At 33.7% G+C, this 16817-nt stretch overlaps 1 protein-coding gene across 2 annotated transcripts in view; it reads right to left on the bottom strand.

Moving 5' to 3' along the window:
- Nucleotides 1–436: 436 nt before the first annotated feature.
- The window catches only part of DLGAP5 (DLG associated protein 5), a 37168-nt gene continuing 20787 nt past the window's right edge, over nucleotides 437–16817 (bottom strand). Inside the window, exons 13-19 of one of the 2 annotated variants that reach the window (XM_039866561.1) lie at nucleotides 14099–14188; nucleotides 11141–11360; nucleotides 8244–8433; nucleotides 6520–6580; nucleotides 5680–5926; nucleotides 4870–4919; nucleotides 437–822 (exon numbers count right to left, since the gene is read on the bottom strand). In XM_039866561.1, the coding sequence (XP_039722495.1) occupies nucleotides 682–822; nucleotides 4870–4919; nucleotides 5680–5926; nucleotides 6520–6580; nucleotides 8244–8433; nucleotides 11141–11360; nucleotides 14099–14188 (999 nt within the window). In that variant the 3' untranslated portion in view covers nucleotides 437–681. Of the gene's footprint in view, nucleotides 823–2117; nucleotides 4458–4869; nucleotides 4920–5679; nucleotides 5927–6519; nucleotides 6581–8243; nucleotides 8434–11140; nucleotides 11361–14098; nucleotides 14189–16817 lie in introns of those variants that run through there. The other variant, XM_039866562.1, reaches the window with a different exon arrangement.

Here is a 16817-nt window from a genome sequence, read left to right as displayed (position 1 = left end):
TTTCTGATGGCCCTGTCTTCTAAAAGCTCTATAGGTAAGAATTTCATAAAAGAAAGTATTTTAAACATATTAAATGATTGATAGAATTTTCTTCAGAGGAAGAAGGCATTTCCTTCAGAGGCTGTCAGTCATGTCAAGGGAAAAATGAAAAAGTCAAGAATTTAATGGGCACTTACAATAATTTGACCATTTGAAACTATAGTATGCAAATTGACATCAGGAGCCAGAAAGCTCAACTGAAGAAACTCAGTATATTTTGGAAAATGCAATATGCAAAGCTGTTCAACAAATTTAAAAGTTCAAACTTAAAATATAAAAGGATACAAATATTTCTATCAAAATTTGGTGTTATATTTCGATTAAGCTGAAGTGTTCATTAGCTCTGAATACATATTCTTAGCTTTAAGCTTATAACATTTTAAATAAGAGAGGCAAGGCATAGTACATTTTTTATTCTGCATGGTTAATGTACAAAATATTCCCACTTCCCTTGAGAAATAGTATTATATCTAAAACACATTTCAATGAATACTGAACATTAAAACATTACATGGCACTATATAAATGAATTGAACAGAAGTGAACAAAAATAAAAATACATAGTCTTCAACTTTTTGAAAATCTGAGAATATACCACGGCATTGATAATTTGTATGAAAATGTTTGGAATTATTTTTAAATTCAAAATTCTTCAGGTTGTTCTCCACTGAGGGGCCTTAAAGGTGAAAAGGTAATCAGGTTACCACCAAAGGAAATGTGTCTGGCATGTTCTCCGAGTCTCCTCTCCACGTGAGTAAATGGATTACTGCAGGTTAGGCCTGGCTAGAGAGTCAATTCAGAGAAGTCACTTAAGGAACCATCAAGAGTTTTACCAATTAAGTCTTCAACATTGTAAATTAATAATCAATTAATAAGATAACATTTTTCTACATAACGACAAATTAATAACATAATGATTGTGCTACTTTCCAGCAGATCTAATTTCAAATATATAGTATTTTTAAATTGAAAATGTATATTAGGACTACGAGCGTAAAAATGATTAGTACTACGTAAATGGACTTCAGCAGCATATGCAGGATGAATAAAATCGAGGCCACATATGCAGATTTCACAAACCCAGCCTAATCCTCATCATATCTAACAGCACTTAATAGGCCTTTTACGAAAATGTGATCCTGCTGGGATCCTTTTTATTGTTCTCCTTCAAACCCTACTTCAGGTTCAAATGATGCCAGCATAAGTAATAGTTTGGTCTAAAATAGGTGAACCTATTCAAAAAAAAAAAATATATATATATATATAAATTCTAGAAGTAAAAGTTCATAAAGAGACTAAATTATAAGGTACAAAGGTTTATCAGCAAGATACTGTATGATTGTGAAACAATCATATTACTAATATATGAAAAAATATTATGATTCATTAATTTCCAAATTCAGTTATAAATATCCTATATTATCAGAACCATTCATTCAGAGTTTAGATCTGAGAACGGGATTAAATTGGGTGTATATAAATTGGTCTTATGCTAAAGTCCCTGGCTGTCCAGGTCTCAGTCTACGATTAAAGAAGGCTAGGATCAAGAAAGAACAGAGTGTGGGTCACAATAACCCACTTCATTCTTCTCTGGAGACAAAGAGCAGCCTAGAAGCCTGAATGCAAAGAAACCATCTCTGAAAGGTAACGGAAGCCAAAATATACAGAGGTCCTGAAGGAATTAGTGGCTTAAGGAAGCCAAGGCATTTGCCAGTCTTCATGAGGTTAACAGTTGTTTGATCCTACACTTGCCTTAATAAATTTTTTATATTCTGAGATCAAAGATTAGCAAAAGCAAGGCCATTCCCTGACCAATTTTGAGATTTTTCTTGTCTTGAGTTAGGCCTGTGTTGTTAATGTCCCTCTTAGAACCACTTTTGCTGCATCCCACAGACTTTGGTATGTCATATTTGTTTTCATTTATCTCTAGGTATTTTTTCAATTCTATTTTGATTTCTGCGATGATCGAGTTTGTTTAGTAACATGTTGTTTAATCTTCATGTTTTCTTGTGGTTTTTCTCATTTTATTCTTGTGATTTTTATTTTCATGTCACTGTGGTTAGAAAAGATGCTTGATATGATTTCAATCTTGAATTTATTGAGATTTGGGAACATATGGTCTAACCTGGAGTATGGTCCATGCAAACTTGAGATATCTATTAAGTTTACCTGGTCTAATACATCATTTAAGTCTGATATTTCCTTACTGATTTTTCTGTTTGGATGATCTATTCATTGCTATAAATCTCCCATCTGTTATTGTATTGCTTTCATTTTCACCTTTTAAGTCTGTTAATATTAGCTTTATACATTTTGGTGCTCCTGTGCTGCATTCATATATATTTACAAATGTTATAGCTTCTTGCTAGATTGACCCCTTTATCATTGCATAGTACCCTTCTTTGTCTTTTATTACAATCTTTGTTTCAATGTCTATTTTTGTTGTTTTTGATAGGAGTATAGCTACACCAGCTTTCTTTCTGTTTCCATCTGCAAGGAATATCTTTTTCCATTCCTTCACATTGTCTTTGTGTGTCCTTATTTCTGAAGTCACTTGGAGGCAGCATATAGATGAGCCTCCTTGTCTTTTTATCCACTCAGCCCCTCTGATTGGTGAATGTAATCCATTTACATTTAAAGTAATTGTTAATAAGTATGTACTTATTGCCATTTTGTTAATTGTTTTCTGGCTGTTTTTATAGATCCTCTCTGTTCCTCTCTTCCCTTGTGGTTTAATGGCATTCTTTAGTGTTATGTTTAGATTTCTTTCTCATTTTGTGTGTGTGTGTGTGTGTGTGTGTGTGTGCTGACTCTAAGTTTTTTCTTTGTGATTACCAACAGGTTCACATATAACATCCTATATATATATATATATATATATATCTTTTTGAACACATTCCAAAGCTTTGCATTTTTGATCCTCTCACAGGTTTTATGTTTTTGATAACACATTCGACTTTTTATTTTATGCTTCCCTTAACTAAATATAATAATTTTAGTTAATTTTAGTAGTTTTGTCTTTAAACCTTCACACTTGGTTTTTAAGTGGTTGATCCACTACCTTTCCTATACATTTACATTTTCCAGTGAGATTTTTACTTTCATGTTTTTATTTTATTAATTAGTGCCTTTTCTTTTCAGCTTAGAGAAATCCCTTTAACATTTTTTGCAGGGTCTTTTTAGCTGGAAAACTCTTAATCTCTTCTTCAATTCTGAATGACAACCCTGCTGAGTAGAGAATTATTAGTTGGAAATTTTTTTCCTTTCAGTATTTCAAATATATCTTCTGGCTTATAACGTTTCTGCTTTATGGGTTTCCCTTGTGTGTAATAAATTGTTTTTCTCTTGCTGCTTTTAAGATTCTCTCTTTATCCTTAACTTTTGTCATTTTAATTATAATGTGTCTTGGTGTGATTCTCTTTGCATTCATCTTATTTATTTGTCTTATTCTCTGGGCTTCCTGGATCTAAATGTCTGTTTCCTTTCTTCCCAGATTAGGGACATTGTCAGCCATTAATTCTTCAAATATTTTTTCTGGTCCTTTTTCTTCTCTTTTTGGGACTCCTACAATGTGAATGTCATTCTACTTGATGTTGTCCCAGAGGTCCCTTAAGGTATCCTCACTTTTTAAAATTATTTTTTCATTTTGCTGCTCTGCTGTGTGTGTTCCATTGCTTTGCCTTTCAGCTCACTGATTTGTGCTTCACCTTTATCCAGTCCGATGTTGAATCGCTCTAGTATATTTTTAATTTCAGTTATAACATCTGTTTGGCATTTTTTTTATATTTTCTACCTCCCTGTTGAAGTTCTCACTGAATTCATCGATTCTTCTCCCAAGTTCGGTGAGCATCTTTATGATGAGTACTTTGAACACTTTATCTGGTAGGTTGCCTAGCTCCATTTCATTGAGTTCCCTGACTCATTTTGGCAGTGGGCCCTGGAAAATCTCAAGGTAAGGCTTTATAGCAGAGTTGTTAACCCTGGCTAAAATTAAAATCACCTGATGAAGGTCCTGCTCCAGATCATTAAAACAACAACAAAAAAATCTGGGGGCAGGGCTAAAACCAATGCTATAAACACTTAGTAGGCAAGAGAGCACATTTTCATTCATGCTACAGTGTCTGCATTCATGAGTATGAATCAGACAGCTCGGCCTACAGAAAAATGTACAGTTGATAAAGGAAATAGATTCCTGAAATTATGTTTTAGGAATATATTCATATTATTCTCTTAATAAGATATTGAATATGTGCATTGTATGCATTGTATGCCTATGTGCGCCTGTGTCTATATATAAAGTAACATGGAAGAGATGAGAGCTTTTACAGGACGGTTTCACAGAAAGGCTAATATCTGAAGTAGACTTAGAGGAAAGAAGTCACGGAAAATAAAGGCTGGGGAGCTTCCAAATAAGTAATCTAAAAGGAATAGAACGAAAATAACCAGTGATGGGTAGGACAGACATTATCTCCCCAACTGTATGCTTTAGATGGGCAGAAGCTCTGCATTATATTTTTCTTATATCACTTAGAAATGCCTAGCATAATCCAAACCACATATTAGATATTCAAGTATTCAATTTGTCATAACAAATTTGATAAATAAATAATAGAGGGAAATAAATCTTCAGAGTTTACTACTAAAACACACTATATTTTAGAGTATATACATATATATGAAATTTTGTTCCAATTTAATAAAAATAATGGATTTCGGAGTAAACAAAATAATGACAAATTTTAAACTTTGCACACAAATTAAAAAGTAATATTCATTTTATAAAACAAATCTAGACTAAAGAAACTTTTCAAATTAACTTGGAAAACTTACTGAATCGAGAAGATGGCATTCAGTAGTGAGACTTTTGTTATCAAATAATACTGAAAAACAAAAAAGAATTATTTTTAACTTTTTAAAGACAAAAATATAGGTCATCTTATGCTATACCATTTTTTAAAATGTGGTTGAATTTCTTAATAAAACCCTCATCTTAATTTCAGTACAAAAAGTCTTCTATAAACAAATCTCAAGCTTATAACAGTAAAGGTACCCAAAGGATGCTAGATGAAGAACACAGCTGGAATACGTTAGATGTCTGGCTAAGGTAAAATTTATTTTGCCTTAGGCCCCAGCCAGAATAGCACCATAGAGTAACAGATGAAAATAGGTGAAACTATCAGACATTATAACAAAAAGGCAACAGTCATTTCCTATTGCAGAACAATCATAACAAAGTAGGTAGGAAAAAGCATTAGGGAAGAAAAATAGAGCATTTCGAAGAAAGGTTTGAGGACATGTGTTGAAAGGAGGAGGACCAAAAACACTTCAAGAAATTTTTCTAATTCTGTGTTTCACAAATGATGCAGGATCCCAAGTAGTTAGTTGTAATGTAAAATGTTATTTATATCAAGCATGGATTAGTATCTGTCGTTGATTTTTAATAGGTCTACCTCAGATGGTTTGGGGTGGAGAATGAGGCACTACAACACAAACTAATTCTCAGAAATATTTACTGTGACTGTCCAATTTTTCAACCTTTATTCTTAGAAACTGGTACCGAGTTATTTAAGATAAACTAGACATTAGTCCCAGTCCATTTATTTAACAAAGCCTTATGTAAACATATTTTAAAAATCTCACCTGACTGAGAAGTTTTAGTTTCTTCTTCCTGTGAGATGTTATTATGTGAGGATATACTTTTTTCAGGGCTACTCATCAACACATCCTGTGCTGTAATTGAAGAATTTAGTTCCATTCCCTCTACAACATCTGAAATTTCTTCTTTTTTGTTAGCATTAATATTATATGCCACTTCACTAGGATGTAGAGGCAAATTCATTCCTTCACTGGGTAAACAATCCATTTCAAAGTTTATCTCATTTACGTCCTAGAAGTAAAAATGATTATTACGTTTAATTAGCAAACATTGGAACAAATAGAAAAAGTCTTGTTGCCATTAAAAATAATAAATACAAAAGAATGACATTCTGAACACAGGCTAAAGAGCATTGTAAATCCTACTATCTTGCTTCTTAAACAATTAGTTCAAATAATATGATAGCAATAGGATGATTGAAGGAAAGTTTCTCAGCTCGTACCTGTACTTCACTTCAGATATTGGCGAACATTTTCTTTGAAGGGCCAGATAGTAAATATTTTAGGCTTTTTGAGTCATAGAGTCTCTGCCCCAACTACTCAACTCTATTGCATTGCAAAAACAACCAGATATAATACATAAACAAAGAATGTGGCTGTGTTATAATAAAACAATTTACAAAAATAATCTTAATGTGAGTTGAAGAATACAACATGGCACTATAGTGTCAAACAAGCTAAAGGCCTTTGAAACAAGAACTGTCATTTTATATGACCAATTTTGATTTCCAATGGAAATTCTGAGGATTGTTCATGAAGTTACTATACATAATGACACAAACAGATAATATACTAGGCTATCTAGTACGCTAGAATAGGACTTACATGGTTTCCTTCAATTAAATCTTGTAATCTAGGACAATGAACATCTTCTATTAAGTTGTTCCTGAAAAAATAAAAAAAACAGCATTGTACTCAGAAAATCAAACATATCGCTTTCTTTTGATTTGCATTTTGAGACTATCCTTTATGGGTCAAATACAGAGCTTGGTCCAAGATCAGGCCTGATCCAATAGATTAGTGTAAAACTATAGCTACTACAGGATGGCCATAGACAACAAGTATATTCTTTCTCCAAAATCTCACAAGCCTGTTTCCAGGCTGGTCAGTTCACCAGCAATCTTTTGAACCTCAGCCAAATCCAGAGTTACATACTAGAGAAAGGTTAGGAGATAGCTGACTTCTGGGGGGTGTTGAAGCAACAACTCAATTATTGTATACTAGAGTTAGCTATATTTACTTGTTAGTTACAGCACATATTCCAATCCTGAAGTTCTTAATTTGTATTTTATGTAAAATATCTGCCTCAACTTCTTGCAAGTCATGGTGTATGTCACACTCAATTTTTCTAGTTTTCAGCTTCACTCTGTCTTCATTGAACAAAATTGTTTATTTGTAAGATGCTCTCTTTCAGGACTATTTTTGGGAATTAAGTAAAAAATTTTTTAAAGAATACCTGCAATAGCACTTAAATACAACTATGGATCTTCTTAGATACTAAATACAAGATACTAAACTACAGGATATGCAAACAAAATAAAATAACCTGCATTTAAGAAATGACGATAAATTGGTATTTTATAATCCATAGATTTCTAGAATATTTAAAACTTGTGAGTCCCTATAAAGGATAAAGATACTTTGGTTTATACCAAAAATTAAAAATTCTTGTTCTATGAAGTATTTAAGAATAACTTTTATTTGTTTCCCCAATTTCAACTTATAGGGTGTTCTTCATATTTTCGACAGCCTTGTTTGCTGCGATAACTGAGCATTCAATGTTGTCCCATCTCCAAAATGATAACAAATCTAACAGTCCTCTCTTGGCTCCAGACTACAGTTTTATTTCCTACTTATTTTAAAGTATATTTTTCTTATCATATTTCTGGCAGAGGCAGTACTGTGTAGTAGAAAGAATTTAAGCAGCATTCAGTTTCACTGATTATAAGCTGAATCTGGGTAGTCTGTAATTTTTCCAGTTTTCTCACTCGAAGAATGGGGATATAGTACCTCCCAGGGTTGTTGCGAGGATTAAATGAGGTGACATGTGCTAAGAACCTAGAACCACGGCTAGCCCATAATAATTATTCAGTACGCATTAGCTCTCCCTTCTCTATGCTCTGCCACCTGTCGAGACACCAATCTCAAGGTACTCTCCATCAAGGCGGATAAAAAGTGCCTGCCTCTCAATGACCTTGTAGAGAGGCATCGGCACTGCTGTTTGTAGATGATGAAACTGAGGTTAAGTGATTTAATTAACTTGTCCCAATATTTCATATCTAGTATGTCATACAGCTGGTTTTGAGCTCAGATCTGTCAAACACCAAAGTTGCAGTCTGTTTAGCAATGAAGGACACTATATTTTTTCCTCTTAATTCTGCAGAATTAACTATGCCTATCTAAATATGACTATTACCAATCTGAACTCTTAAGTCTCAGTTTCTTCATTTATAAAACAGAAGTATTGCCTATATGTTACAGGGTCATTGTGAAATTAAATAGAATTTAATGTCACCTATTAAACTCTTAATAACACATTAAAGAAATACCTGTTTTCAGGAATATTTGAAAGTGAAGTCTTATCACCATGTTCACTTCCGGTACTCTGAGGATCAGGAGTCTCTGGTGATGTAGTTTGTCTTAGAGGGCCCACCTCAGCCCTGCTCTCAGACACAGCTTTGCTGACAGAGTTAGGTGTTCTAAGCCTTTGAGAAAGACGTTCAGAAGAGATAGAAAGTCCTAGAAGATGGAGAAATCACTTCAATCCCAAAAAGTTCTTTCATTCACTTTTCACTGTAACTTGGAAGACAGTACAAATTCTTCTTATTCCCCTACCAACCACCCTTTTTCTACTGCAAAATAATGTTTGTTAAAGTCAAATACCCAGCACTTCTCAGTTAAAGATAGTATTGAACACACACGTTAGACTCTGCTACCTCTCTCAACATCCCACCACTATAAGCAGTAAGAGATAATCTTAAAAGGCAGAATGCTACAAAGACAAAGGAAATTAAAAAAGAGACAATAACCAGAAAATTTTGGAAGCTGTAATGTAGATAGGTGAGTGGAATCTTACTTGGTAAACTCAAGAAAAGAAATCCTAACCAACCAGTCAGGAAAGATGAGAGTCAACCCAATTTATACCACAGCACTCCTCAAAAGAATTAGCGGCCTCAAGTATCTCTGGAAGTGGAGATGAAAATGGAGCTAAAAATAAGAAGATTGGTTCAAAGTCACTTTAAAGAACTATTAAAACCCAGGTTTTTTTCCTCATTCTGCACAGCTGGGCAAATGTAATCTTCCCCTTTCCACCACCAAAATCAGAAAACTTAGAGGCTTATTTCCCAATAAAGGTGAAACAGAGGGTATCTGGTTTAGGTGATACCAGGTAAGATTGAGAGATGGGTACTATATGGAAAACAAGGGGATTAAGTGAGTATTTGCAAATAAACTGTGGAGACACTCAGATCCCGCCCCCCCGCCCCAACATGGCTCCTGAAAGACTAACAGCCAGAATTACACCCTCCAGGCAACAGATTGAAAGAATGTTCTCTGGGGAATCTAGCCCATGAGAAAAGACAAACAGCAATATACAGGTTCCCTGCCTAATGGTGCAGTTAAACCACCCCACAGTGAAGACCCTACCCATTGATGCATGCAGAGCCCTGCTCTTAATCATGAGCAGGCAAGGAAAGTCTTCAATGAGAGAGAGAGAAACCAAAACCAAACAGATGAAACTACCTTGGAACAAATAGTGATTATGCAGAGGGAAGAAAATATAAAAACGATCATTACTGTCCTCAGAAAGATAAGACTGTGCAGTTATGAAACAAGTACAGACAGTAATAAAATATTTGGAGGATGAGAAAGAGCTTTCGGGAATTAAAAACGTGATAGCCAACATGCAGTTGTGGCAAGCCGGAAAGTAGAAGAAAACAAGAATGAGGAAGAATAATAAAAATAGTCTATTTGCCAAGAGAAAAATGTGTTTCTGGAAGAAAAATCAGAACCAAGAAGAGTAAACCAAAGAAATAATTCAAGAAAAAAACCCTATGCCTTGCTTAGAGAAGGCTGTAAACAACTGAAGAGTCCAAGACTGTTAAGAATTACTAATCACTATGTTGCACACCTAAAACTAATATAATATTGTAAGTCAACTAAAATTGAAAAAAAAAAAAGAATTAAAAGTAGTTGCCTGTAGGTAGTGACAAATGGGATGAGAAGAGCTTTTGCACGGGACTTCTGCTTTGTAACAAGCCTCATATAAACTATGTGCTCTATAACTAAAACTCGGTTTAAAAAAGATCAATTTTTGCATTAACGTTAATCTCCCTAGTCACGAGTGCAGACTTGGGTCCATGAAAGAATAGGCAGAAAGATGAGCTCATAGCTGTGGAAACAGCTAGAATCCTTGAGAAGTAGCAAGGAGCCATGTTACTAGCGGCGAGGCAATTCCTGGGTATCCAGGGAATGCAGCTGCTTCGAGTAAAGGAAACAAAGCAAAACTGAACCAGGTGTGATGCCTAATCTGACAGGGAGGTTAAAATATACCTGAAATTATAAATTTACATTTTAATATCAATATTAGAGAGCAGCTCAGGTTTTTAGAAAACTTCCCAGTAGACACAGTAAAATAATACTGATTAGTACTTGAAGAGGTTTTCAACCCTTTCCCCTTGAAAATAAATACCTAGCACTTAAGAGCACTGGTAGTGTCTACTAAGATATAAAGAACAGATTACTTCAACTATGGCCTCATATTCTATGGTTTATAGATAAATAAATTCAGTCAAGATAAATAAATTCACTCTAATAAAGACAGTCTGTGAAAAATTGCTATTGAAAAATACAACTAGAGCTAGAAAATTATAAGAATGGTTTCCTGAACTATTAAAAACTGGGTTCACCGGATTATTTTGAAATTAGGAAATTAGTATATTGTGCTTCAAAAAGATCTGAGCAAAAGTTTTAATACAAATGAAAATAAAACCAAACCCATCTTCCATAAGTTTCATTTTAAAGCATACCTAGAGAGGTATGATAGTTTGATGACTAAGTTTCCTTTATATCTTAAATTCTAATCCAATTTCTAACTAACCTGAAGAAAATGAAGAAAATCACCGAACTTCTCATGCTCCCATTATATCCCTTACCTCTTGGGACCCTGTGATCTACCTCACAGGATTATGAAGTTAAGTGGTAATAACAGATGTGAAATCACTTAGAAAATATTAAAGCAATTTCAGAATATCTGTGGCACCTAAAGTAATCTAATCATACCCATTGAAATGTGATTTGCATGTGTTTCTATGTGAGCTATCAGTCTATTTTCCAGAAATAAGAGAGAGCTTATAACCATTCATGTGAAAACTATTTTTTTTACCTCCTATACAACCTCCCATTCAATCAAATAGTTCTCTTAAGTAGCCTCAGTAGAAAAACTAACCTGAGAACGATTTAACGGGACTTTCAACTCTGAAAAATCCAGCATCAAACACAATTTTATCAACTTCCTTTGGCATTACAGAGGCTGCTGCCTCAGCGTGTTCTTCCTGCTTAATTCTCTCTCTCATTGCATTTTTTATCGCAGCTAGGCGATTTCTTGCTGCAATTCTTCCACCATCATCCTGTTTTGGTTTACTTGCTATACACGAGACAACTTTTTTCTGCAAAAAGAAATGATGACATTTATTAAAGCTACCCATTACTATCTTATAAGAAAAACAAAGCATACAAAAAATATTTCACACATTCGTCATACACTTATCAAGTTCCTAGTATGTGCTAAAAATGCTGGGGGTCGAAAGGCAAAGGAAAAAGTTCCTGCCATCAAGGAGATAAGAGCTAGATAAAGACACCAAGAAGGATAAATGTCACATTAGAGACAAATTTAGAGAATTGTAGAAAAACATATGGATAACCCCTAAATCAATCTTCAAAGGCATCAAGAAAGGCTTACAGGAAGTAGCACTAAGCTGAATCACAGTTAGTCAGGCTTAAAAAGATGGGGTGAGGAAAGGGCTAGGTAGAGAGGATAGCGAGTTTACAAAACCAGAATTGAAAGAAAGCAGAGAGGAGCTGGCAAGAGATAAGCAACAGCTAGATTATAAAACCCCTTGCATGTAACCATTTTAAGGAGCCATGTTTATACAGAGGACAAAGGAATAGAGATTATTGATGATTTTTAATCAGGGGATTAACAATATTGGATTTGTGCTTTACAAAGGTCACCGTGGTTACAGCCTGGAGAATAGATTGGAGGGTTACAAGACAGGAAAGAGACCACTGCAATGGGAAAAAATGATAGGTAGTTAAACTGAGGAAGAAATGGAAAAAAGTGAAGATATATTTAAGAGGTATGATTAAGAGGACTTGGGGTACTAAAGGTATGTGGGGTGAAGGTGGTGAAATAGAGAAGGGAACAAACCAAAAAGATACCCAAGTGTCTACCTTGGACACCTAGTGGGTGTCCCATTCTCTGAGATAGAAACATCGGTGTGTGTGGAGATTATTTCGGTTTAGGATATACTAATTTTAAGGTACATAGAACAAGAATTTAACAGTAGTGTGGTTTGAAATACAGATTTGAGAATCACCACAGGGTGGGTAAGACTGCACAGGAAGAATATAGAAGGAGAGAAGAAAGTTGAGGTAGGAATTCTGCATATCACACACATTGAAGGGATAAATGGAAAAACAGAAATTTGCAAACATGACTGAAGAATGGGCACAGAAGTAGGAAGCAAATCAGTAGAATATAATTTTAAGAAAGAGCAAGTAGGCTCTATTTAATACTGCAAAGGGATTATTTTATAATCGTCTAAAAACTTCAGCAACTAGTGGATCAATAACCTTGATGATAGCTGTTCTAGAGGCACAGAGAGGGGTGAAGCTGAATTACAGTGAGTTAGAGAGATAAGACTCAAAATGACAGAGTATAGGCAGCTATTTCAGGAAGCTTGCCTGTGATTGGGAAAGAAATGGGAATGGAGTAGAGATAACTAGAGGGAGGTGTAGACATCATAGGTTTAGTTGTTTTTTGTTTAATGTAAAGAAAGACCCTTAAACATTCCTAAAAACTGATGAGAAAGAGGAAAAGAGAAAACAATGGTAACTGATGGAATGAGAGGTCAATGAATAAGAGTTAGGAGGGAATGGTATCAAAGTACAGGTGAAAGATTAGTTTTATTTGTTCGATAATCTTAACAGTGGCCTATAAAATAAAGTAGGGGAAGAGAGACACCTGGTGATAAGAGACAAAATTACAAGGCCTTGATATAATGCTATGCTATTTCAGCCATTATCTGCATCGCTGATATTAATATTTCTAGGACTACGTACTCAGTAAAAAATACCCACAGTAGCTTGAAAATGTTCAAGCATCCTTCGTTGTTTAGTAGATTTGAAATTCATACAATCAATTCCATCGCTAACCTCGGGGTCCCTGTCATGAGACTTCATTACTAAAGTAATTTTATAATAAGTTTCTTTCAATACATCTTAAACAGATTCAAAACAGAATTTTTATTTAGATTACATAGAATAATAAAGTACCAATCCAGAAACCTGATTTTATAAAGGCATTTTTCTAAAAGAAAAATTGGCAATGCTCCAAGGTGGTTAGAGAAGTATTCATTTGGATCAAAAACTTTGAGTTAAAACATTGCTAGAAAAAAAATTGCTATGAATAGATCAGAGTGGAATTTGTCATGTTATTAAAGCCAATTTTACAGAGAAAATAAGAAATTTTACAAGATAGAGTAAATGGAAGAAAGCAGGTGGTCTATAGAGCCACTGTTCTTTACTATTTAAGAAATTCTTTCATTTCAAAATGTATCACACAAAAGAGTATATAAAACAGAGGCGACATAACCAAATGGTTAAGAACACGGATTTTGAAATGAGAGAGTGTGACCTGAAACTCAGCCCCACCTCGAGCAAGTGACTTAAATCTTTCTGGGCCTCAGATTCCTCAGCTGTGAAATGGGGATAATAGCACCTACTTCAGACTATTGTGAAGATTACATAAGTTAATTCATGCAAGGTAATTGGAAAAATATTTGGTACCTACTAAGTATATATAAATTATCTATAGTAGTAGTAGTAAAAAATATATATAAGCATGGTTTAAAGAATAAAACAAATATGCACATACCCACTATTTAGCAACTTAGAAGCTCCTGGGGCGCCCTAATTTAATCACAGCCTCTACCTCTCTCCAGAAATAACCATCTCAAATTTTGTATTGATTATTTCCTTATGCTTCAAAGACAATAATGACATTGTAAGTAATATACAGAACTTATTTTGTAAGATGATGAAAAATCTGAAGCTAAATGTTTTTAAAGTTTAAAAATAAAAATTCATTAAAGTAGAAGAGTCTATATTAGAAAACCAAACTTACCCGAACGACCTTTTTGTTTATAGTATTGTTTTGCCATCCAGATTCCTCAAGTTTGGTCAGATTGTTGAATTTTTTGTTTACATCTTCTATCTGTTAATAAAGCATAAGTTTATCAGATTAATGCTAACCATATTAATATTACAACCTAACGAACTGAGGCTTCAGAAAAAACTGAAAGTACTTGGAGTGGTGATATATAAAATTAGACTAAGTCATTCTCAATTTAGTATTCAAATCAAGAATTCTTATGGTAAAATTGTTCATTATTATTTTGGTCTTATAAATCTCCAAAATCTATGTAAAGGATGTCATATGAATAACTCTTCCTAAATTATTTTTGATCACTAAAATGGTAGGAGAGATATCCTAAATTACACAATGTGAACTCTCTCTCTAATAGTTTATCTATGCTTCCCAGTTTTGGCAATTAAGAATAAAGCTTCTATAAACATCTCTGTACACATTCTTGTGTGGACATATGGTTTGAACTCTTTGGAGAAAAGACCAAGGAGTGTAATTGCTGAATCATATGGTAAAAGTACATTTAGTTTTATAGTAAAATGCCTAACTTTCTTCCAAAGGGGCTGTACCAGTTTACATTCCCACCAGCAATGAATGAGAGTTCCTCTTGCTCCCCCATTAACACCAGTATTTGGTGCTGTCAGTGGTTTGGATTTTTGCCATTCTAATAGGTATGCAGTGGTATCTCATTGTAGTTTTAATTGACAATTCCTTAATGACATGTAATGTTGAACATTTTACTTTTCATATGCTTACTTGTTGTATATATCTTCTTTGGTGAAGTATCTGTTCAGGTCTTTTGTCTGTTTTTAAATCAGGTTGTTTGTGTTGTTATTGTCGAATTTTGAGAGGTTTTTGTCTATTTTGGAGAACAATTCTTTATCAAATGTGTCTTTTGCAAATATTTTCTACCAAACTGTAGAAGGCTTGCCTTCTCATTCTTTTGACAGGATCTCATTTTAAAAGATTCAGATAATGTACTAGCAGGATGGGAATGTATGATACCCATTTTCTGGTATTTCCAGTCTCCTCCAAAGTAGTAACCACTGTCAGTACTTTGGTAAACATGCTTTGAGTCCCTTTACTATGCGTTTATACACATAGGTATTCTCAATCTCTCAAAAAATTTAAATGTCAAAAAGACTCAGGATTACACTTATGGCTAATTGATTTTCCAAAAAAGTGTCAATGAATTTCAATAGGGATAGTCTTTTCAACAAACAATACTAAGTAAATTGAATATGCACAATAGATGAATTTAAATTGACTCTTCCCTACACCACATATAAAAATGAACTCTACATGGATCATAAACCTAACTGTAAGAGCTAAACCTAAAACACTTTTAGAAATAAACAGAAGAGAAAATCTTCATGACCTGTGGTTAGGCCAAAAGAGTTTTTAGCTATCATGCCAAAATCACACTAAAAGGAAAAAAAATTGATAAATTGAACTTCAAAGTTAAAAATGTTTGCATTTCAAAAGATACCATTAAGAAAATTAAAAGACAAGCCACGAACTGAGAGAACATATTTGCAAATTAAATTTCTGATAAGGAACTGATATCCAGAATATATAAAGAATACTTACAACTCAATAATAAAAAGACAACCCCAATTAAAAAATAGGTCAAAGATTTGAACTGGCATTTCAGCAAAGAAGACATGTGAATGGCTAATAAGAATATGAAAAGATGCTTAACATCATTACTTATTAGGGAAATGCAAGTCAAGGCTACGTTGAGATACTTCATACTCAATATGATGGCTATTCTAAAAAAGACAGACAATAACAGGTACTGGTGAGGATGTGGAGAAATAGCAACACTCATACATTGTTGGTGGGAATGTAAAATGGTTATAATTACTTTGGAAAACAGTTTGGCAGTTTCTTAAAAAGTTAAAACATAAATTTACCATATGATCCAGGAATATCTAGGTATCTACCCAAAAGAAATGAAAACATATGTCTACATTACGATTTATATGTGAATATTAAAAGATTATTCATAACCACCAAATAGCAGAAAGTATCCATCAGCTGATGGATACCTAAGTATCCATCAGCTGATGAATAAAGAGTGATATATCCATAAAACGGACTACTATTTAGCAATGAAAAGAAACAAAGTACAGAAACAAGCTACAACATGGAGAAAGCTCAAAAATATGCTAAGTGAAAGAAGCTAGATACAAAAGACCACATCTGTATGGTTTTATTTTATACGAAACGTCCAGAAAAGGCAAATCTTCAGCGATAGTATCTCCGGGAATGGGAGTAGCAAAAGCATTGACTACAAGCAGGCAGGTGGATCTTTTTGTGGTAATTAAAATGTTCTGATGGTTGAACAATCTGGTAAATTTTACTAAAAATCATTGAATCATTTAGAATGAACAAATTTTGTGATATGTAGATTATATCTTAATACAGCTCTTAAAAAAAATAAATAAAGGCCTCAGGAGCCAACTTGGAGAGGCTCCCACTAGCCAAAGCTGGGAAATAAGCATCAATAAAAATAAGTGTAAACAATGTAAACACATCAAATACCTTTAAATTCATAAATTAATAATGATACTAAAAAACATTAAATTGGTCATTATTAAAGAATGCTGATGAACCAACTCATTATTATAAGAACTGGTAAATATATTAAAACTGGTCATAAAGTTACACTTACATTATTATGGCTATATTAACT

This window comes from Pteropus medius, unplaced genomic scaffold (assembly GCF_902729225.1).
Source record: "Pteropus medius unplaced genomic scaffold, Ma_sr-lr_union100, whole genome shotgun sequence".
NCBI lineage: Eukaryota > Metazoa > Chordata > Mammalia > Chiroptera > Pteropodidae > Pteropus > Pteropus medius.
The sequence above is the reverse complement of the archived record's forward strand: the minus strand, read 5'-3'. Positions and strand labels throughout refer to the sequence as shown.